The sequence below is a fragment of the Elgaria multicarinata genome, chromosome 3 (genome assembly GCF_023053635.1).
Source record: "Elgaria multicarinata webbii isolate HBS135686 ecotype San Diego chromosome 3, rElgMul1.1.pri, whole genome shotgun sequence".
NCBI lineage: Eukaryota > Metazoa > Chordata > Lepidosauria > Squamata > Anguidae > Elgaria > Elgaria multicarinata.
Window position 1 is genome coordinate 70,134,281 of NC_086173.1, and position 25,445 is coordinate 70,159,725.

The 25,445-nt window shown below is 38.2% G+C and overlaps 1 protein-coding gene across 1 annotated transcript in view; it reads right to left on the reverse strand.

The window, feature by feature from the left end:
* Nucleotides 1-25,445, reverse strand: part of SLIT3 (slit guidance ligand 3) — a 538,785-nt gene that overhangs the window by 217,619 nt on the left and 295,721 nt on the right. The window contains exon 6 of the mRNA XM_063120567.1: nt 14,301-14,372. Within this exon, the coding sequence (XP_062976637.1) occupies nt 14,301-14,372 (72 nt within the window). The remainder of the gene's footprint in view (nt 1-14,300; nt 14,373-25,445) is intronic.

Here is a 25,445-nt window from a genome sequence, read left to right on the forward strand (position 1 = left end):
GATAGTATTACAATTTTATTTACAGCACAATCTTATTGCATGTCTACTTATCAGTAAGCTTGAGTGAGTTAAATGAAGCTTACTCTCTGGTAAGTGTATATAGAATTGCAGCCTTAGCTAAATGGCATGTAGAGTATTCAATATCACTACCTAAGAGGTCAAATTTACAGAAAGCTGCATTGTAAATGGCTTCATCTAGAACAGAAAATAAGCTTATTGAAAACACATTCTTCAGTTCTTCAGTACTAGCAGTATGTGAAGCTAGGCACAGATCAGTACGGTGGTGGGGAGTTCTAGTGCTGCCACCACCAAAGCAAGTTAATAAGATGACCACATCATCTTACGTTATTTTACGTAAATGATTTTTTCTTTCTAGGACAAGGGTCTACAACGCAGGGCCAGTCTGAAGCATCTGCCAAGCTATTTTCTTAACTCTACAAGTGAATGGAGTAATTTCTCCATTAATTAATATTGGGGGAGAGTATTCATATTAAAAAAAAGAGCTGGAAGGGGGACAATTTCTATCCCAAACAAGGATCCTTGAGACAATAGAGGCCTTGGTGGAGGGTGACTCTAAACCCCCCTCCAGCCAATTTTCGGTAAAGGGTTTTTCCTCTCTCTATTCAAGCTAATGGAGCAATTTCGCCATTCTTAAATAGGGAGGAGGGAAATCCTTGCCAAGAAATGGCTAGAGCAAATGGAGCAAAGTGCAGCCCCACCAAGGGCCCTTTGCATAGGGATGGGAAGAAAGAGAGAGAGAAAGAAATAAAGAAAGAAAAGGGAAGGATGAGATGGGAGGAAAGAAAAAGGGACTAGAGAGAGAGAGAGAGAAATAGATACCAGCGAAGAGTGAGAAAGAAAGACCAGAAAGGCAGAAGGAAGGAAGGAAGGAAGGAGAGAGAGAGAGAGAGAGAAAGAAGGAAGGAAGGAAGGAAGGAAAGAAAGAAAATGGAGCCAGAAAGAGAGAGAGAGAGAGAGAAATAGGAGATAGAATAGAGAGGGAAGCCAGAATAAGTAGCACTAACACAGGCTGCACGTTCATGCACATCCCAACATTTTTGTGATTGTCCCTCTATCCCCTAAAGACTGAAGGGGTTGTGGAGCCCTGATCCAGGATAACGTTGCTTCATACTTGGTTGAGTTTAAAAATAAATTATCTTTTGTCCTTAGCTACCTTTTCAGCCTAGATAATGTGTATATGTGATTCATATAAGTTGGGACATTATTGGCTGAATGCAATGACCACGCTGCATGTGATGACTTACCATAGTGTCCATGTAATCACTTACAAATGTCACATCATGCCGTGTAATGAGGAAAATCTTTGCATCAGCTCTGCATCCTATTATAAATTTGAAGAAATAGGATAGCAGTAAAATTCTCTTCACCATCTGGCAGGATATAAGAGATGATCAGCTTACTAAGTGGCTGACTACCCTGCACATCATTCTGAATTTCCCAATTTATAAATAGTCATCTGTACTCACCTATGATTTCTCAAAAGCTGTATACATGATTTCTGGAAGTATGTTAATTCTCTTGTTTCAATTTTCTCTATCATTTTAAAATGTTAGTGCTACATTTCCTATATCGGAAGTGGCCAAATACCGAATCAGATCATTGGTCCTTGTAGCCGAGTATTGTAGACAATGACTGGTAGCGACTCCAGGGTTTCAGGAGGTTTTTTTTCCAGCCATACCTGGAGAATCAATTATGCACTATAAATTTCAGCAGTAACAAAATGAATGAGACCAAGTAAAACCAATTCAATAACAATAATTTATATTAGGTCAAAAGACAGTAGGGGGCACTAACCCAAAAGTTGGGAGGAATCCTATAATCAAAATAGAATTTGAGAAATCTTAGAATGAAAATGCAACCACAATTGGGTTTGAAGTGCTATACATACCCCAAAGAATAGTGGGATGGAGCTCCTTCCATCTTTAGTGGAAACTGGGTCTCAGCAGAGGCTTGCTGTTGAAGGGCACAGGGTGGCAATTTCTGTCAATTCCTTATTCCCCCTGCAGCCCCCAGTGCCACATCTCATGCTGTTCTGGAGGGTTTTCTGACCCTCTGGAGCACAATTTCAGGGGCACAGGTGGAAGAGGGAATCAACAAAAATCGCTCCCCAACCCACTTCTGCCTATGGGAGCATCTAGTTTGTGAATGTCAGCTCCACGTAATTCTGGATCCAACCCAATAATTTTGACAATTATGATTAAAAGGAATTTAAAAACCTAGATTATAAAATAGTAGTTCAATCATTTTTTTTGAACTGCGTAGTATTTCAAAAGCAGTTAGATTACTATTCATGGCCACTTAATGTGAAGCAATGCTTCACATTATTTAATATTTGCCGCATTCAATTCAGTTTTTCAGCTTACTTTTCAGCTTATGTTAAATGCTATGAAACCTTGATCTCACTGTAGTCTCCATAGCCACTACATAAATATAAGGGTTTGTTTTATTTTCTGACAAAGGAAAATGAATCCATTCCTGAAATCTGTTACCACAACATAACAAAAAATCAAGCTCAGATTACCGTTAAGAGATCCAATTTCTAATTTTCACAGTTTATTTTCTACTGCCAAAGCTAACTAGATTCTATCATTTAAATTTGGGGAAATTCCATTTCTCATTCTAAGGATGGGACATGAATCCACCAAAAGTATGAGGTACTTTTCAATATCAAAACATGCTGAGACTGGAAACTTAACACCAAGTATTACTAAAATGTGTGTGTGGGGTGTGTGTGAGGTGGTGGTGGTGGGGTGTTTTAAAGAACAAATGTTTTGTAGTCCAAGAAGTATAACCAGATTCTAGGTTCTGCAAGTATTCCAGATATTGTTCTCTTTCCAGCAAATGTGGGAAAGCTAAAATATATTTTTTCCAATTTCCTGCAGTCCTATACATGTCTATTTAAAAGTAAGATCAACTTAGTTCACTGGGACTTACTCCCAGGTAAGTATGCGGACTTTAAACTCATAAAAATAAAGAGAAAAACATTCAATGTGTGACTGATGAAAACTAAACTATATGTACAAGAACTCTACAATGGGCTATCAATGACCAATGCATTTTCAATAGTACCTCCACATGTATTTTTCTTTAGCCTATTAACGTACTCCTATTTTACATCTAAATCCATGTGCACATACATTATGTTATAGGCATCTAGTAGTAGCTCTTGGGCATGCTTACACTTTACACTGAAAATTCTAAAAATCTAGCAAATTGTATGATACGTGTGTGTTTTTTTGGCAATTGCTACATTATACAGAATGATATAATATTTGCAATTGCTGCAATATACAGAATGACCATCTTGAATTAGCTGGTGCGTTATACATTGCAAAACACTGAAATGGTATGACCCATGCAAGGCCACAATGTAAAATTAATTTAAAATAAGACAAGGTATTTGCTGGAGTATTCAAGAAGAAATCAAACTCTATTCCTGTAGGAGAAAGCTAACAAAACACACTTACCTCTTTCTTCCCTTGAAATTAAAGATAAAAAATAATAAGAATTAAGGATAAAAATATAAAGATATATAATTTATCCTGAGGCATATTGTGTCAGGATACCCAAATGAACAACCTGTGGAGGATATATTAGCAGTTTATATATCTGCAGGTATAAACTGGTTGCCTTTTATGTGAGGTGAAGGACAGCAAGAGTGTTTTTAAGACCTGTTCAGAACTGTTATGACTGCAGTAGTGGAAGTATTCATCTTCTTCCAGGGCTGGCACTGATCCAGCTGCTACCCTTCAGCCAAGTGTCGCATTGCGGCACACAACCTACTCATGATGTTGTCTCTATTCTCTCATTCTGACCGCTAGGGGAGTTTAAGGGCAAACAATGAAGTTCCAAAAGCTGCACTAATAGCTGTTCTATGTGAACATGAGGACAAGGCAGAGCCAAGATAATACTCTACAACAGTTTGTTCGTTCCTGTTATGACTACCAATATAGCTCCAGCCAAGTGAATAGTAGCAAGAAGGCTAGAGATTTAACTCTCCCAAGGGGGCAGACAAGGGAAATAACCTTTCTTCTCTCATGACTAGGCATGTAAGACATGAAGTTTACCTTGCCAAACCCATATTTTAGGTATTTAAATGATCTGATAATGTATTAATCTAAGAAGGAGGGAACAGTGAACATAAATCAAAGCTTAACGTTTGCAAAATATGATACAGGTTTGGAGAGAAGAAAAGAAGAGCATGTCTAGTCTATTCAGTCTCTGTTAAAATACCAGTGACTACAAAAAGAAGTGGCACTTCTACTGAAAAATAAATTCTTAAGATCAAGTGTGCTAATACAAGTGCATTGGGTCCTAGAAGGCACACACGATTTGCACTTGAACAGTTATTTGATGATGGTAGCGATGTTCAAAGTATCACCACAAGATAAAAAAGTATCACTGGTTTTGCCTTTGTTCCCAAAACTCTGACACATCACAACTATTTATACTTCCTTTGAAAGTGGTTCACCTGAAAATCATTTTAGTTCCCATTATTCTTTTACTTCTGATATGGATAGCGAAGTGTTCTGCACTTCCAGAACAAAGCATCATAACGTTTCTTGCAAAAACAGAAGCAATCATGTTAGTTGGGAGCAACGTGGCAACTGAACATGGACCCACACATAGTCAATCTATCCACAGCAGCCCACTTTATGGTGTGACACCCCTTCATAAAAGGCTTCCAGAACCACAAATAAATTCAAATATATTTGAAATGTTACAATTGCAGTTAATTTTATTTCTCCAAATTTAGTTTGTTTATAAGTTTACTTTATTATAAGCACCCACTTGCCCTGTGCTGCAACACAGGCTTCCTTCAGTCTTTATCCAATATTATTGGTTCTGCATATTTACTACTAAAAAAAAATGTCCAAGCAGCTTGAATATAAATGCTGAATACTCACTGTGATCCACTTGCATTACGTCCACAAACAAAAGATGCAGAAAAAACATTAACAAATTAAAGTCAATTTGAAACTATTATTCCCTATTTGTTAAATATCCCAAAACATGAAAATAAACTAAATATTATTTGTCATGAATTTGGTAAAAATTATCATTATAAGTAGTATCAAGCACTCATGCATAGTAGGATACCAAACTACTAAACAAAGTCTGTCCCACAAGTTCAAGTCTAAAACTGATGAGATAAGTGCCTCACCTGAGTTTCAAATGCCATTGCAAGAGGTGGCAAGAGATGGTTCTAAGATAACACAGACCCCACCTGACTTACACCCAGAAGCAAATAGGCAGGCTCTGCAGTTGGAGAGGAGATAAAATACACTACCGCTACTAACCCCGCCCAGCAGACTGGCAACCTCATTTTGTTTTGGCAGAAGCTGAGTGGTCTTCAAAGATGGTGTCATAGGGACCGCATTGCGGCAGTTCATGGACCACTGCATGGCCAAATGCAAATCTGAAACTGATGAAGCCAAGTACTTCACCAAAAAATATGAGGGGCAGGACTGGTGAATGACACCATACAAGTCCTAGAAGACTAGAATGCAAAAGTACTTCCAAATGGGAACTCTAAGATGTAACAAAAGAAACTTCTTTCCTTTATAAGAGGTCTTCTGCGACAGTCTCATCTCTGTTTCCACTAAACTGAGTCCATATTTATTTAGATCCCAATTGCTTCCATTTCTAGAGAAAGCAAATGTGCCATACTATCTAGGCCTGATTAAAATGACAGAAATATATATCTAATATGAATAAAACTGCAGGCCAAAGTTACAATTTCTTCTGTGCCCCCCATGGTGAATCTGCTAGATTCCAGTAGAATTAGTCTCTGGACATACCTGAATCTCTCTAGAGGCACTGAGAAGATGATAAATTAAGCCCTTCTATGCCTATAATTCAATTACATAAGCTGTTAAAATAAGAATATAAACTATATTATTCTGATTTGAGAAGAGCACAACTACCTCAAATATTGAAATTTTGTTTGCTGTTATTAATCAACATCATTTGCTTTTTCAAAGAACTATACTAAACTATAAAAGCTTGCTAGAAAGTTGTTTGTAGAAAAATCTACAAACTCGAAGTATGAACTTTAAATTGTGCAACAGTAATTTACTGCAACATATATTTAAGTACATTTCTCTCACAAACCCTGCCTCATAGTGAAGAATATCATAATATAAACCCAAGTCTGTGTTACGAACTAACATTGGTTGTGCACACCCCCCCAAAAAAAATTAAAAATGGGGGGAAACGCAGAGTTCCTTTTCCAAACCTGCCTACATAGAACTCAAAGCACTGGTTTTGCGCACACACACACACTTCAAATAGTGGTCAGTGGGTTTGGCATGAGATAATTCCAAAAGGAAATCATGGGACAAATACAATGCATGAACTACTAATGTTTTTCTTTTAAGCACCCTTTCTACCAAATCCATAGCCTGCTTTGGAGAGGTTAAGAAACATTAGGAGGAGAGAGAGAGAGACCATGTGTGAAGAAAGAGTAGGTGGGCCCATTTGTACTAGCAGTTATGATGATTTGACTCAATCAGGTGTGAGGACATCATAATTGAAAAGATCTCTTAAAAAGTTCTCAGATGAACACAACCCCCGCCCCCAAGAAGATAATAATTCTACCATTCAGGATACCCAGACTATGAATAAGACATACAACAGTCTTACCAGCCTTTTCTAGTAATAGGTCAACATGGCTCTAAAACCTTTTGAAAATTATGGCCTTCTCCATTTTCATTTTAATTCAGAGTATTTTGGACTGAGAGAGAAATGTAGCTATGATTCATTTTCTAATTTGGGAGATATGTTGCCTGGACATCCCATCATAGATAACTGCTACTGCAGCACACTCTACCTAGAAGCCAGAAGATCAACCCAACAAAAGCTGGTCCCAGATTTAAGTGTGAGTAGCTGCACTAGCAAAAGTGGCTTTCCCCACTCCCTTCCTCCCATGGCAGCCTTCCATCCCCTTAAAAACGCTACTCATAGAGCAAGGAGACTGCTGAATTGGGTGAGCTGTGATATGGGAAGAGGGGTGATTCCCAAAAATCAGGTGGAGAGACCTTCTCAAAAAGAGCCGTTCCTCTCATGGAAGAGATTAAAATTTCATAGTCATTATATGGATGGCACTTTACCTCATGGTACTTTCACTCCCAGTAACATAGGTGGATTATTTTATTTTAGCCTTTACCTACAAGTAGTAACATAGCCCTAAATGAGCACATGGCAATCTGACAACAAAAGCAGATATGGCTGCTACTCAAGGACCCCACCATAATCCAGGAAGAAGCAGAATGATTCAAGCATTAGATTTTGGGCTACCATTAAAGGTCAGCATATTTTCAATTATTTAATTAATCGTTATGTTTTGACATTGGGGAGATGGTAATTTAGATTTTCTGCCTCATGAAGCAAAATGTATTGGCCTCTGCCTGTGCAGGATCTTAAAAATGGTTCCTAAAATTATAACCCTTGAAACTAAAGCTGGGTGCACATTTTGCTCAATAGTTTTGAAATTCAACAGTTTTCAATAATACTGTGACTTTAATGCCTTTGCATTCAAATTGTCACTTGCACAATAGGATATCTGGGAAGGTCAGAGCTTAATGATGTATCTGAAAATCACTATATTTCAAGCTACTGTCATGAGAACCACTAGAAAAGATAAGGCTACCAAACTAACCAAAACCATCAAGTCGAAACCAATGTGGTACAGGCACTATTTTTGCAGTTTTTAGGAGGGTAGTTTAAGAAAGAAGGAAAATGTCCTACAGCTCAGAAAATCAGGTCCTCACATATTATAGACACTATTAATAATTTGAAGCACTTATTTAAAGTGTAGTATCCAATGATGCACTACCATTAACATAATGATGTTGCACTAGTGTAAACCATATCCAGCATGACATCAATCATGCTTGTTGACAAAATGGGCTTTCTCGGAAAACTTGTTGCACCAGCAAGTACTACTGGCATTGCGCTAGAGATAGTTTACACTAACACAACATCATTCAAGTTAGCAATAGTGCCATCCTTAAAAGCAATCTGAGAATTAAAATGTATACCTCTACATGTCAAAGTGAGAAACAAATACAATTATTTGTAGAATGGAAAGTTGAGTTCCACCTGATGGGTCTCCACAATTAACAGCTTACGCCATTATGTGTATGTGCTAAAGAACCTAAAATCTTTTCACCACAGGTTGTGTTCTTATATACTTGTACCTGTGTTTTATCGAAACACCCATCAATATAATTTAGAATGATACCCAGCCTACATTAACAAAATACTAAACAAGATGCTTACACAGATATCCCAAACCTTTCCCTGAAGCAACTACCTTTTACAGCCATCAAGGATTTTTCAGAAAAATAAATGCAGCCTACTGAATCTAGTCTCTGATGTCCTGTTCTCTCTCTGCTGGCAAATAATATAAAACCTGTCACCTTGATGCCATCTGGCCACTGCTGTTTTTGCTCTCATATTTCTAGCGTATGGAACAGTTAGGAGATTGTCTCAAGTATCTCCAGATGCAGTGAGAAAACTGTAGCTTAGTAAATACTAGAACTCCATTTCTTTCTAGCTCCGAGACAGTGTTGCTGGATTCTTTAAGGCGGATCAGTGCGATGAGTTTGATAGTCTCCTACATCAGGTTTCTATATTTTTTAAAGCGCATAAGGGAGCTTCTTTCTGCTGAAATAATGTCCTGAAGAGCACAGGTTTAAACGACTTCCCTGTGGCACGTCATATGTCTAATCTGATTTCAAAAAAGGAAATTGAAACTGCTAGCGCTATGTTTTTTCAAGCACATTGCTGCTTTACTACAGTGATCTCCAATGATGCAGGGACTGATAAGGAAAATTAGTGGATGTTCTGATACAGCTTTCTGCTGGAGTCCCTCCAGATTACTAGAGAGGTAATGAAAGGAAGAACTAGCCATCTCCCCAGAAATTGTTCTACACACGGGCCCCAAATAATTTGATCAATAATTTTGATCTGCTGCCAAGTAGCAATGTAAAGGGAATGGGGGATGGGGATGTGATTTTACTCCCTTCAACCTATTACATTGATTTTAAATGAAACAAAAAACAGTTAACTAATTGACTGTGTCACAAAAATAGTACTGATAAAAAGTTTTTGGTTTTCACCTTTGCTGGGTTTAAACTCACAACACTACAGCTTCTATAGAGATCTATCTATCTATCTATCTATCTATGGTGCACATTCATTATGATCTGGAATATCATTTTTTCCCCAACTAAATACTGAAGTTTAATGTTAAGCACTGTCTGATTTCTAAAGTGTGAATTTAAGAAAAAAATAATGTATGATTACAAAGAAAGTTGAATGTATACTTTAGAGTGAAAATCAAATTCTTCATTCAATATTCTGTTTACACAGTGACAGTTATAAATGCAACTCACACAATTCAAATTTAATCCTAATTGCCCAAACCAACAATACTTGGTGGCAAAACAGAACAACAAATCATATCCTTTTGCCAATTACAGATTTTCATTAAGCAGTGACATCTCATTTACCTAGAATTATGTCATGATTTTAAACATTGCATCTAATTAGGCATAAATGAATATATATCTCAATAAAACAGCAAGTCAAAAAATGAAATAATTTATGCCCATATTCTTTAAAGACACTTCTTATGAATAAAAATATATTTTTCAACTAACAAATTAATGTAACATGTATTTATTGCCATATGCCCAATCTTACAGGTGCAAAGGTAATTTGACCAATTGCTATTTGTTGCCAGTACTATATTCTACTTAGAACTGGAAAAAATCTCAAAATGAGTGGAACTTTGTAAGAAGAAACAAGTAGAGGGAGTAATTTATTAACTCTTCTTCTGACCAATTTCATCCCTTCATTTCATTTGAAAATACAGGCTGGTTCATACATGACAGCCATATCCACATAGAGAACCTCAAATGTAAAGTCGGCTACGCATGGGAACAGGACGCTGCATCTTTCCACAATGGCGGTGGCACTTACTGATATTTGTGACTGTAGAGTTTTTAAGAACTAAATAATAGACCAGCGTAAACACACATAAGATACTAGGGTTGGAGTAGTGCTCCACTACGATATTTCTGGCACTAAATAGAAAGGATGCGATTCAGATTCATCATAGAGAACATTTTCTCAAAAGAAGAAAGGGACAAATGTTTTGAACACATGGCACTTGCCTGCTGTTCCCACTGCATTTCTACAAGGAAAGGTTGAGGAAAATTGTACTGAGAAAATATCTGGGGCTGAAGAGCTACAATAAATTGAAACGGTTAATTGTCCTTATTTTATTCAAATGGGATTATCTTAACTTGATGGTGCTAAAGATGGGTTGGATCCAGATTAAAGCTGGAACAACTGCGTTGGCAGAAGTGAACTTCCCTACCTCCTTATTCCACAGCAGCCCCTCAAGCCCCCTGGAAATGCTGCAGAGAATCGGGAGACCCTGCTGAATGGGTGAGGTCTGATGGCGTGAAGGAGGTTCCTCCAAAATCAGACAGAGGGACCTTCTGCAAGCAGAGCCCTTCCTCTCATGGAAGGCCCTTTCTTTTTTGAGGAAGGCAAATCCTGGATCCATCCCACTGACCCTGTTCAGACAACATGCTAAGCAACAGTGGTTAAGCATTTTCAGCTAAACATTATGGCTTAGCATGTCACGTGAAACGTTCCTAACCATGGTGGCTACACAACTACAGTTTAAACATGCTCACGAATCATTTGCTGCAAAAGGGTCAGCAGCTGGCTTAGCGTGTTGTCTAAGCAGGCCCAGTGTGGAATACCAACAGTTTTCATCTAATTGATAGTTGACCAGCCACTGACTCACAACATATAGCAGATTAAAGAACTGGACACCAAAGTAGTGATATCTACAAAATATGAAATATTTCAAAGGTAGTTTACTAAACAAGAAAAATGCTGTAAGATGTGACCGTGTGCACACATTTGCTCTTAAGAATTGGATCCTGACTAGAAGCTGTAGTTTTTCAGATAACCCACCATTCCACCACCAGCTCCTAAAGAACACCCTTCAGCATTTGAGGCCCTCCACAGCAGCATACAACCGTGCAGGAGGAGTTGCTGCTGGAAATGACACTTGCTCCCCCATACACACATGGGTTCTTTGATCATGTGCAGAGATGTCTCTGGATTTCAGCCATTTAAATATAAAATTTGAAAGACTTAAATTGCAAATATTTCACCACTTTTGTAACTATCTACAACAACTAGTATTGAATAAATTACATATGCAGTGTTTCTACTCCTCGCCCCTAAAGCAATTATTTGTTGTAGAAACTACTTCTAATGGAAGTAAGAACACATCTATAGGCAACTCACTTATTCTTCCTAGGAATTTCTTCACACTGCTTGCGATGATACACTCTTTTGCTACTGAAACAAAACTTATGTTTGAATTGATACTGTCCATTACAGGAAGGAAGGCACAACGACAAAAACACAGACCAGTATGATACACTATAAAAGGTTGAATCAACAATTTTGGACTCAACGCTTTGCCAGAACAATGTTTGGAAATGCAAAGAAATCTGATAGGTAGCTACTGTAAGTTTATTAATTTCAGCCCAGTTTTTCCTGGTTCAAACATGTCTAATAATAATCAAATCAAGACGTTTGTCTAAAATAATGTGAGATCTTTACACAGGAGTGATCACATCCATCAAAATGGGTGTTCGACATCTATGAAGGAATGATGCTTATTATACAATTAAATTTTCACTTTCACCTAAATATTGGAAGGAAAGCTCTTCCTCTGATTTTATCAGCATGAATTTTATCAAAACCGATAGCATAACCATTATTCATTGAACACACAATTTTAAATTATAGAAGGATGTCCATATGACCTATTTCTGTACAAATATGTTATGTGAATCAGAGTTCTATAATCAATTGCACAGTATTATTGCAAAGCCATTGCAGAAATCTTCTTCATTGTGCTGATAGGAATCACTTTTGTTAATGTATGACTGTCACAAGGACTTAACTTTCTCATGAATGCAGGTGATCATCACAAAACAAATAATTCATAATTTAGAAAGAAGAAAGTTACAGTTTCAAATACTTTTCTGTGAAGTTTAACGGGAAGAAACCATGTTTATAAACATTTACATTTCTGCATCTATCTTACAACCTATTTTGTCAACTCATCTTCAAGTTTCATCATTTTAAAATCTTGGCTCTTTTGGCCTGATTTAATGTGTGATATTCCACGGGAATTTTAAACCACTTATCATGGTTTCTTCAAGTCTTCGAAAAGTGCTCTGGAGAAAATCTGAACAACAAATATAACATCACACTGTGAAATTAGTGTCCCAAACTCGCTACATCTAATTATAGAATTAATACTTATGATATAGAAGTTAGAATAGATTTTCCCCAATGGACTGGAAGTGTATCAAAACCAGAAATTGCAAAGGAGAACTTGCTGGATATTTAGAGAATTCAAGATGGCATGGGCAATGCAATATTTTAACATTATACATTTCCATGAAATGGAAACAACTTTTTCCAATAGCCACTTCGGGAAAAATCAAAACTATACATTATCTTTATTCTTTTTTAAAAAAAATTCTTAAAATAAAGTACAAAATGCTTACTGGCGAAGTAGGCAACCATATCAATATTAGATATAAAGGTGTAACATTTGGATGGTGACATAAAACTACTATTTAGTAGGGATGTTTGTCAAATTCCTAATAAGAACTCAAATTTATAAATTATTCAGTAAATAGCAAGATGTTATATGTACTCCAATACTTTAGCCAGATGCAAAAAAATACGTTTCCAAAACGTATTTCCAAAATACTGCCACGCATTCCAGTTCACATCCAAAGAGAGAATTTAGAAAGGAAACAGCCAAGGCCTTCGAACATAGGAAAAGTGCATCATTTGACCATGAACACACCCAGATTTTAGTTAATAGGTTACCCATAAACACGTGACAACAATGCAATTAAAAAGGCACCAAGCTGTGAGATACATGGCTGCCTTGCAAATAAACTATGTAGAATTTTACCATCTGGGCCTCCAGATAACTGCAACCTTCATCGTAAGCCTTAAGTTTGGCAAGGCCTAATCACCTGCAACATTTTAGAAAGTACATTTTTCAAGAGGCAAGAAGTTTTGAGAAGGATTATTTTGACATATTTAATAGTTATGTATCTTTGGCAGAGTCTACACTACTGCTTTAAAATGGTTTATAACAATAGTGACAACTGTTGGGCCCAGGACACACTCCACATACAGTTTTCAAATCATTTTTAAAGTGTCATATCCTGCTGGGTGTAGATCTGGCCTTGATAACATCATCGGTTTTAGGCACAATGTAAAAACTTCGGAAGAAGAAGAAGGAGTGAAAACTTTCACTATATCATTTGAAAACTTGTATTTAAGTGAATTAAATGCACTGATTTTAACACTGAAATATCTTATTATATGTGTTTTTTTAAAATGTTACTCGCAATCACAAAGATGTACTGCTTGCATATGGGGCTGACACCAGCCTGTCCACACAAAGCATCCTTAGTATTTTGTTAGAGCACTTTATAAGCTTTACAAAAGGATTCTCTTAATTAAAGTGTGCAAAAGGCTTTGATAAAGTGGCGCCAATTTATAATTTGGAGTAATACTATTCTGATCTACTCCAGAATAGTTTTAAGATGACAGCCCTGTATTTTAAACTACAGCTTTAAAATTACAGGTATGAAGTTCACATTGTTAATATAGTAGATCTTAGCATTATCACAATCTTCACAATGGGTTCTTCTTCTAGCCATTGTGCTGAGCTAGCATGCCAAAGCCCATTTTGTATGTTGAACTATTATTTTCTCCATCTTACTGCCTCCAAATATTATGCCACTCAAACCTGTTAGCTACCCTCCTCTCTTTAAAAACACAGGTTCTAACTGTGTGTATACAGAACACTGTGTCCTTTAGAACCCATTAAACCCCATCTGTTCAGCACACACACACAAAATCAATGTGGCTTACATCTGTGCTCCTTAGGAACATAAGAACCAAAGCCTTCTTTTATGGCTTAATTAACAGTAACCTCACATCAGTAAGTGAGACATTTCTGTTGGCTAGTTACACACTTTAGCCAAATGAAATAAACAGAAATAAACACACACACACACACACACATAAAAGCACTGCAGCGCGCACACACACACACACACACATGTGCACACACGCACACGCGCGTGCACACACACACACACACACACACACACAAAGAAATCATAAAGTCAACTCACAGTATCTCCAAGTCACGCAGAGCGCGGAAGGCTCCATCTTCAATGCAGCTAATCTGATTGTTGTCCAGTTGCCTGCAGGAAGGAAGGAAAAGTATGAAGGCTTGCCTGGTAACCACGCTGCCTCGGAGCACCATGTTCTCAGCTTCCCTGTCACTAAGGTGTCCCTCCACCCCCTTGCAGTCTTTGCTTGTCACCAGGAGGAAGCTTGCTTGTAGGCTGCCACACTGCTCTGTCTCTTCTCACTGACTGTCTGAAAGAGCTGCATACTATAGCACACTGAAGCCTGTCAGGTCTCAGTAAATATTAATTGCGCTTTCCCCCCTCTAAGGCAGAAGGGAATAATTTCATTACATTAGGGCATCCAATCCATTATGAGCTTTTACCGTCATGTCACTGAAACAATTTCATTAAGCTAAAGGCCTGTAAATCATTGGAGGTCACCGTGCTGCTCCCAGTGACCTCCCAGAATGCTGTTTTTTCCCTTTTACTGGAAGTTGTAGTCCTCCGTTCTGACAGTACTAAATCTCAAGGCTTTATCTGCCCATGAGCTTCCAGGGTGCATAGGGAATATACCAATTCCAAATTAGACTCAACTAATCTAATTTTATAGTCTTTTTATTATTCCAAGCACCAAATGACTGTGGTGGTTCAGTTCCTTTCTGCATTGTTACTGGCCCCATCTGGTAGGCCTGTCTACTGAAACCTTTCTGACCAAATGCAGAATCAGCACAAGTGCATCAAGAAAGACGGATCTAATCAAGAAACCAAATGTCAAAATACACATGGTAGGACTAAATCCTTTCCCCCATTATTATTATTAATTATTATTATTATTATTATTATTATTATTATTATTATTATTATTATTATGGCATGGCAAATGCAGGCATGACAAAATAATAGGATAATGGTAAAAAGAAAATGGCTCATATATCACTTATTCTAGGATCTAACCAGGTATTTCCACAGCTTGTCTCAGGCATATCACTGTTTGGTTTAGGCTAATTCTGACCATCATTCATTGGCTCAAAATATGCAGTTTTGGGGCCTAATTTGGCCTGAACACAGCTACATTTCTGGGTTAGCTCATTACTTCTACACCAATTATTATGCTGAACATTTGAAAACTGCTTCAGTACAAATGTAACTCAACATATTGCACATTACTTTTCTTCACTGATTGCTCTCAATGTTCAAACACGTTATTACAAGGCACACAACTTTTAATAGTTTTTTTTATTAAGGATGAATGTTTTGTTTTAAGTGCTTCATGTCTTTTTCTGATTATTTCTTTAATATGTTGTTGACTGCCTCAGGCCCCTCTGGTTTGTGAGAGTCAAAATCTGAAATACATACATATATGAATATATTCACATATATGTTAAACATATTAAGTTAAGATCTGCAATATAATATGTGGAGTACTCTGGGGCCAGATCTACTCCAAGCAGGATATGACACTTTGAAAAGTTTGAAAACTGTATATAGAGTGTGTCCTGGGCCCCAACAGTTATAAACTATTTTAAAGCAGTAGTGTAGATCCTGCCCTGTTCACAGTTCCCAACAACCAGCCACATCTTTTTCCAAGATACTCTATTCCATTCTATTGCTTTCCAGTTTTCCCTTTCCTTCCCAGCAGACTGACAATATTCCATGGCCACTGAGCATACTCATTTTTCATTTAGTTTATTTCTAACACAAAAAATTCTGCTTCTCTACACCTTGCAGTTTTCCCCAAACATGCTGGTACCTCCCTCTTGTGTGCCACTTTGTCTGCATAAGAATCATCACTTTGAGAATGAGTTCACTATTAGTATATATAAGAGTGCTCTTCTATTTTGATTCTTTGAGAAAATTAGAGTCATGGAAAGGTGTGCAAAAATTTGACCTTTTAAAGAAGTTAGCTAATTTGGGATGGGATTTTCCTCACAGCCTATACAAGCAGATTCAGTTTTAAATCACTTAAATTAAAGTAAAGATGACACAGTCTATGAAAACCAGAATAGGTAATGAAACAATTTTGAACTTCATAGTAGAATACACTAAGTTTTCAATATAGTAGATTATACTAAAATCCCACTGAAATAACAACACACCTTCCAACATTTCAGAGACAAAAACAGGGACACTCTTGTACTTAACCTTATTTATAGAATCATAGAATAGTAGAGTTGGAAAGGGCCTATAAGGCCATCGAGTCCAATCTATTTACAGACTATATAGTAATCATTGCTAAAGATGTGGAACCTCCCATTGGGGTAAGAGTCTTACAAATCTTGGAATTCTTATGAAATCATCAAATTCTGGAAATTAGTGTTATGGGATATAAGGGGTGGGGGAGACTACACGCCAGAACCTCTGTCTTGCTTCTTATGAAACAAAAACAACATTGATAAAGAGGATTTGGAATTAGTAATGAACGTTCTAACTTCAACTAAAATGCCAATCTCCTGCTGTTGGAAGAAAGAGATTTATTGGCCCATCGTTGGGGCCGCTATCATCACAGATATGGCTGCAAGAAGAACAACGAAATGAAAATAATTCTGCAGACAGTTGGTATTGATTTGTAAGGTTTTAGAATGACAAATTTCAGGATATTTTAAGTTCTTATTCCGGTTTTTTATAATGTTGATCTTTGCTCTACAGTGTCTTTGCTATAATTTTTTTGTGAAAATACAGACAATTGGCTCCATTCTTGCCCCAAAGATCACTGCCTGAGGCTTCCCTGTCTTCCGGTACCATTATACATTGTCGATGGCTCTTCTCTGCTCTGCCGTACATTGTACTCATTTATTTCTTCAATAGCCCGTCCCACTCTGGCTTCTGAAGCCGCATGTGTGTAATATAACTACTGTATCTTTTTTATTATTATTATTATCTGTGGACTATTGGTGGAGTTTTTATTTTATTTCATATTGTTATTTTACTGTGCATGTGTATTTTTTATTTTAATATATTGTCTGTATGTAATTTTTGTTGATAATAAACAAGTTTAATAAGATATTAATAATAAAACCAAACAAACAATACAGAACAGTTTTTTCCTTTCTTCTTTTCTACTAAACATTTTAAAATTAAAAAAAAGAAAAAAGAGAAAAAGTATTCTGCATAAGTACGACCAATTCATCTCATATTTCACCTCACAATGGATTTGACTGTCTGTATAGTAAAGTTGGGATTTAAACAATTCAGTAACATAACCATCCATCTCCCCTGGGTTGGGTGGGGTGGGATGGCATCATCGTCAAAACAAAACAATGCCCTCTCACTTTGTTCCCATGTGCATGCATTTACAGTAATGCATGCATGTAGTCTAGACATATGTATGTGAAGATACATCTCCCCACCCTCTTGGCAAACACATACACTCAAGAGATTTAACTTCCTGAAGTACATGGTGGGGGGAGGTGAAATATGAAGAACTCTAATACATGTGTGTGCATACTAATACCATTTTAAATGACATCTCCCCCAGAGGAAAAATGGGAACAGCAATTTTACAAGGTCAGGTTCCAGAAAATAGGACCTGCCACTGGGAAATAAGGGCAGATGGAGCATACGAAACTGACAAGAGAATTGACCCAATGACTAGAAACAAAGCTCCTCAACTTCAAGCCTTCACTGTACTGCATCTTTTAGTGGGTGGGGAAGAAATCAGCATTAATTGCTAAACCTGGATATTTCTTCCCACTTTAAATAAAACCTGGAAAAGCGATCACTTCAAGTTTGCAAGGTGACCTTAACATTTTGTGGAAAACACTTAATATCAGCTTTGGTTATAGACATATTGTTTCTTGTCTTGTTTAGTGTTGGGCATATTTGATTCTAGATGTATGAAATCAAAAGCAAAATTATCTATCCCAACTCTTTCAAAGACATGGCCCGTTTTAGAGGATCGATATATTAGCAATTCTAAACTTACTAGCTAAATAAACACCAAATGCTTAACAGTTGAGAAATAGTCTTAAGTTTGTTTTTAAAACTCTCTCTCTCTCTCTCTCTCTCTCTCTCTCTCTCTCTCTCTCTCTCACACACACACACACACACACACACACACACACACCAGCTAACTTGGGTCAGCAGAGAACCACTATCTATTTACACACAGTGTTTAGGGGTTTCTCCTTTGGTTTAGGCTAACCTGTAGATCTGACTTTTTTCTTTTTTAAAAATCAGACTACAACAGGATGATCCAGAAGGTTAAGGGTGGGAGTGAAGCTATGATTGGGGATGGAGGGAGAATGCTGGAAAGAAATTAGTCAGTGCAGAAAATCCCTCCCCCCCGCCTGAGTATGTTCATTAGCAAACAGAACGGAGATGTGAGTGTGTGAACTCGGGTGTGTGGCGGCTTGGTGTAATGGTATAGAAGTGGGGAGTGAGGGAATATCCTGTGCTGACCATTGTTTCCTTTCTGGCTTTGTATCTCCAGCTTTTGGAAGACAGGAATCTGTCTGTGTTGATCCCTTTACATACAGAGAAAACAATGTAGAAGGCTATTTCCTCCATACTCTGCCTGCGAGACTTTCCACTATTCAGTCAGGCTTGCGTTTTCTTTTAGCCATCAGCCATAATATCGTAATAGTACTGGAAACAGACTAAACACTGGACTAAATGGATCTTTGGTCCGATTTAGTGGAGCTCCTCTCATACAATTAATCTACAACTGGCCTGGAGGAGAGCCAAATAGAGTTAGAGATGGGAGCAGGTTGGCTCGGCCAGCATTGCTCTCTCTCCTCTGCCTTCTTCTGCCGTAACTTGACTCACCCAGGCTTGATGCTAAAATAATAATTTTCTCTCTAAGCACAGACCTAGGGTACCAAGTAGAGCACTGTGAGGACAAGACCTGGATGAGTTAAGTGGGAGCAGGTTGGGGGTGGGGAATAAGAGGGGGAAAGACTGGTCTAACTAATACATTCCTTCAGCCATCTCTCTCCCTCCCTCTCCCCACCCCCAGAATCCTTAGTGGAGAACAATGTGAGCACGAGCCCCACAAGGGAGAATTAAGCGACAAAAAAGGAGGACTGAATGGAAGGAGACAACACAACCTAACCAATCTGCTCCCAGCCATTTCTGGATTTTGAGCATCCAGGTGCAAAACCTGGACAAGGATCTTCAATTCTCACGCTCTGGAAAAAAAACCCCATAGGTGCCAACAGGTGACTGCCTTTAAACAGCACATAGTGAGCTCATAATGAGCTTTGATTTATATATATTAAAGAATATATTTGCTTATATAGTTTGACTGATTTTTCCCACCTATAAGCAGGTGGTTTTGCATTAGTCACAGTAGTGTAGTGATAGTCACAGCCAAGCCCCCTTCTAAGATCCTACAATAAAAATGAGCTTTCAGCCATTTAGAGAGCAATCTTAGGTCCCTTACACAGCATCGGGGGGGGGGAGCAAAGGGTTTTTTGGTTGTCTGGCTCTGAGCTCATAGATAGGTCTCTGAACTCACAGACATTGCTCAGAGTTCTGAGCCAGGAAACCATGCTCCCCACCCCACCCCCTCACAGCCAATGTTTGCCTTTCCGTGCTTGTAGCTAGCATGGAGAGGGCAAAAAGGAGGCATTTCCGGGGGAGGGGAGGAGACTGCAGAAACTGCTTTAGATAGCTTCCTATGGACTGCACGGCCTCCCCCCTCTCATGCTCCCCTGGGAGATGTTCAAAATCAAGCATCTAGCAACAACTGCAGAGCGGATGGAGCACAAAGGAGAGCATCCCCTCCATCTTCTGCATTGGCTACTCATAAGTCCCTGAGTTTGGGGGCTTATGAGTAACAAAGGCACAACTCATAGGACTGCACTCTTACTTTGTTTGGAGTTCTGATTGTCGCCTTGGAATATGGGGTGTAACTGGTCATCCCAGCTTCATGGGATGATCCCAGGTTCTAGTATTTTGAGAGAGGGAGAAAAATGTCTCCCTATCCACATTCTCCACACCATGCATAATTTTGTACACCCCTATCATGTCTCCCCTTAGCCTCCTTTTTTCCAAGCTAAACGATCCCAGCTGTTGTAACTTTCCCTCATAGGGGAGATGCTCCAGACTCCTTAATCATTTTAGTTGCCCTTTTCTGCACATTTTCCAGCTCTATATTATATCTTTTTTTTAGCTGTGGTGACTAGAACTGTACACAGTATTCTAAGTGTGGTCACACCATAGATTTGTATAAAGACAATATGATACTGGCAGTTTTATTCTCAATTCTGTTTCTTATAATGCCTAACACGGAGAATGCCTTCTTTACAGCGGCCGCACACAAGCTTGACATTTTCATTGAACTGTCCACCACTATCCCAAGATCTCTTTATTTATTTATTTATTTCATTTCTATACCGCCCAATAGCCGAAGCTCTCTGGGCGGTTCACTTTCTTGTTTGGTTACAGCCAACTCAGATCCCATCAGGTTACGTAGAACGATTCTAATCTTAATTGCTATTTAGAAATGATATATTGTACTAATAATAAATATCATTATAAACTTTAAGCAAATATTATAATTTTATGTACATCTTTTAAGCAGACTTAAAAAAAAAAGATAACGCTGCAAAGAATATTTGTCATCCAGCTTTATTGAGGACACCAGAAAAATGGGACTTTTCATACTTTCCAAAATAGCAAGGTTGCTTAATAGGAATGAAATATATATCAAAATTAACATATGGAATTTGACTTTCCTAAGTGCTGGACTTTATTTCACATTCTTATCTTGTGAAAATCTGCTTGGTGAAGGTGAAGAAAATTTAAATTACAGCAGTTATATATTCACAGACTGCATACTCCAGGCACTGTTAAAACAGAAGTTAGTTATGTTCCCGCATAATGTTTATATGTTGAACAGACTACACAAAAATCCAACTTCAAGATTCAGTCAGATCTGAAATATTTCTTACCTTCATGTTACTGAGTTGAGATTTACAAATGGCATGTCCTACGCTATCTAGTTAAATTATATGCTCTGGTGTCATGCTTCTGAACAGAATAAAGACTTCTTTGACAGGCAATTAGCTGCTAGAGAACACTAACAAGCACAAAGCTCAAGATCAGGAGAACATTTTTTATTATTATTTTAAAATCTGCTGAAATCCAGTTCTACTGTTGTTCTTAACATATTTTAACACATTTATTATTTTATATTGCTTTTACATTGGGTTTTTATATTTTATTATATATATTGTTGATATAAACTGCTTCAAGATGTTAGGATATTAAACAATATACAAGCAGTATAAATAAATAAATAATCCCATCTTCTACACAATTATTAAAGGCACAAGTGCCCTGGTCTCCTTTGCATCTGGCCACCCTAACTTGGCTGAAAACTATTATTGAAACTAATGACTGGAAGGTCACCCTTGCTGCTTATATGTTTATTGTATGGTGTCTGTAAGCATAAGTGAAACATATGCCTCAAAGCTCACTCAGTGAACTAGGCCAAGTTGCTCTCTTCTCAGCCTAACCTACCATATAAGCTTACTGTGAAGATAAAAGGAATCACATTGTGGTCTACTTATATGGGCAATGCCAAAAGAAGAGGATTTTCAGCAGATAAGCTGAGTGAAATCCAAATTAGAATATCCCTGTACACACAGACCTGGTTCATACTTTCAGCAACTGTCACTGTAATGTGTTAGACATGGGGCTGCCCTTACAAACAGTTGGAAGTTTCAATTTGTATAGAATTTGACTTCTCTACTTTTGATTGTTTTGCCAAGCTGGAGCGATTGTATTGCCTAGCTGGATCAGTTCAGAGGGAGCTATACTGGCTCCTGCCTTTCTACCAAGAAAATGACACCTGAGACAGGTTACAATCATAATAACTACAAAAAAGGTTTTAAATAAGAACTTGATTAAAACAATAATAAAGCAAGTACATTGAAAACATCATTAAAGCACAACAATAACAGAATAAAAAACCTTTGAATCCTCTTTTGGATGAAGGAGCAGCCTATAAGTGTCATCCTGACCTCTTTAGAGGAAAAGTGAAATACTGATGTGAAAAATAACTAAACCTATGATCAAGCTGATAAGCTGTAATCATTGCCTTTGAAAATAAAATACTCCAGGTAAGGCTTGTCTAAAAATATGTGCTTTCAGGAGGCATTTGAAAGATGTTATATTTTCCACCTCCTGAACTGCACGAGGGAGGGTTTTCCAGAGGGTGGGTGCCACTACAGAGAAGCCCCACCATCGAGGTTCTTCATGACAGCATTCTTTTTGTCTTGGAATGACGAGCAGGACCTCCTCTGCTGATAGTAAATGTCATCTGAGTATGTATAAGGGAAGGCGGTGTGCTAGGTATCCTGGTCCCTACTTGTTTAGGGCTTTATAGGATAATAACATAACCTTGTATATGTCTCAGTAGCTAACAGGCAGTCAGCGCACTTCTTTTAATACAGGTTTTATGTGTGTAGAGCTAGGTGTCCTGGTGAGCACCCTAGCTGCTGCATTCTGCACAAGATGCAGCTTCCGAACCACATACATGGGTAGCCCCACATAGAGCACATTACAGTAGTCTAATCGTGAGGTTACCAGTGCATGAATGACCATGGCTAGGCTATCCCTATCCAGGAATGGGCGTAGCTGGCATACCAACCAAAGTTGATAATGGGTGCTTCGAGCCACCAAGGCCACCTGGGTCTCCAGTGACAAAGATGGATCCAGGACCACCCCCAACTATGGACCTGCTCCTTCAGAGGGAGTACAACCCCATCCAGAACAGGCAAACACCCCAGTTCCCAGACCTGCAAACCACCAACCCAAAAGGCCTCTGTTTTATCTAGACTCAGCTTCAATTTATTGGTCTTCTATGCTACAGCACTGGCTTAACTACTGTATTTATTCAATTCTAAGACACACTTTTTTCCCATATAAACATCTCTAAAAACGGGATGCGTCTTAGAATCGTGGGTGTGTTTATTATTTCTTAGAATCAAAGCTTTTTTTCTGTTGGTGGTACTGAAATTAGTGTGTGTCTTACAATCGATGGCGTCTTACAATCGAAATATCCCAAAGCCTACAGATAGTCAAAATTCAACTTCACAACTGGCCTTATAAAACCTTTCCTTCCAAGCTAGCTCCTCAGGAAGAGCAACTTGCTGCTGGAATAGTTGAACCTGGAAGTGGACCCCTAGAACCTGACCTGTCTTTTCACTATATCTTCTGCCCACTTGACCCTCACCTACCCTTGCCCAAATCAGTCCTCAACATCAGCCTGATGCCAATCTAAGGCTCAGACCTGACAAGCATGCAAGAATGCAAACATATGCACACATGAGTGCACATACACAAAACTGAATTTACTTTACTCTGAGTGTAATCCTGGCTTAAAAATTGGTATTTCTTTTGAGAATGGCTTTACATTGTTTTGGAGTAAATATTAGTAAAAATGCAGATCCAAATTTAATGACCATCTTAAAATCTGAAACCTTTCCCTCCTCCCCTTCCCCACCACTTTTCAATTTCAGGATTTTTACAACATCCTCGTTTTACTGTGCCCAATTGCTTATGTAATGAACACTGCATACCAAACACATAAATGGCTATCTCCATAGCAATTGGTGAAGGTTTACGGTTTCCCTAGTTACTCTTGACTGATAACCATCTGTTGTTCTCCATTGCCCAGTAGGGGAGGGAGGGGAGGAAATATTGGGGGGGGGGGGAGTATTCATTAGGATCTTTCCCAGAGAGAAGTGAAAGTATGCTCACATATTAACCTTTGAGATATAACCCTGCAAGTTATACATTTGTTGCTAGTTTGTCTCTCACTCTCCTTTATTTCCCTCCCGCCTCCATTATCAAAAATTAGATTCCAAGTTTATTGGGACCAAGGGCTGATTTTTGTTTGTGAAACTCTAAAGCACCACATGCTTCAATGGTGTTATATATAGCAACAACAACAACACAATATCTAGGCCCACACAGTTACTGTCAAAATACTACATGTATGATTTACAATCACTAACCTCACCTTTGAGGAAATAAACAGAATGTGGGAAGCAGGGCCGGTGAGCTGGGAGGGAAGATGCAGTCGTGCAGTTGGCTGAACCTGGGTGGAAAAGTATCACTATGCAGTGTGGTGAGCAGCTTTGTGGCTGAGCAGGAATTTTAAGCAAGGATGCCCAGGTCTGTTCACTAGATCACATTGGGTTTTTAACAATTCAAAGAGTATTAATAAAACAGGAGCTACAGACAACCACCACCCACACAAAGGTAGGAGTTTCCAGACATCTGCTGCTGCCTTGCCAACAAGTTAGGGAATTAAGTAAAACATGCTATATCACTTGTCAAGTATCAGAGGGCTGATTCAAAAACACACTCTGGAGGGCGCAGGCTGCAGTAGATCATCCCTTCAGGAACTGAACCATGAACACTCAATTTTGCATGAAATGGCACATGATACTTATAAATAATAATTTAAATGATGGCTGTTGCTTTTAGAGGGAAATGTAATACTTATTGGGATTTTCTTCACCTAACAAGCATATATGTGGTCTCCAGTTTGGAAACTGGCAAATTTTGATGTGTGCTTCTGCTGTGTGTTGATGTATGTGTGACCACCTGAACAATTCTTTGAACAGTGTGCAGTATCTAATGCTGCTTATGCACCAACACTGCCGATGCAGTGGGAAGTTAATGCTTCCTAAAGCAACTTTGGTTTAACCAGGTCATTTGGCATTCTGTTTGTTTGTAATGCAGTAACTCTTGAACACTGAGATAGCAGTATGAAGTCTGGAATGCACGTTCAGGGCACAATTCTATGTTTCAAGTTCAAACTGTAGGATATATGAGGAAGGCTTAATGAATGCACAGACAGCAGTTGCAATAAACAGTCCGTTAAGAATTATGGTAAAGGTAAAAAAGAAAACAATAAGCAGCTTTATTCCAAGTAAAAATATACATATGTCATCTCAGATACTGAATGTTGGAGAAGCAAAAAACAAACCTCATTCCAAAGCGAGGAGGTAAAAGATAAGAATGGAGGAGTGAAGGCAGAGCAGATTGGAAAGGGAGTGGTCAAGATATGGGAGTGGAAGAAAGGGCAGAAGTAAGCCAATAAAGACAAATTAAAGGAAGGTTAATCAGGTTAACCCTAACAGACAAACAACAAACAAAAACCACAACTTGAATCCCTACATGAGAAAT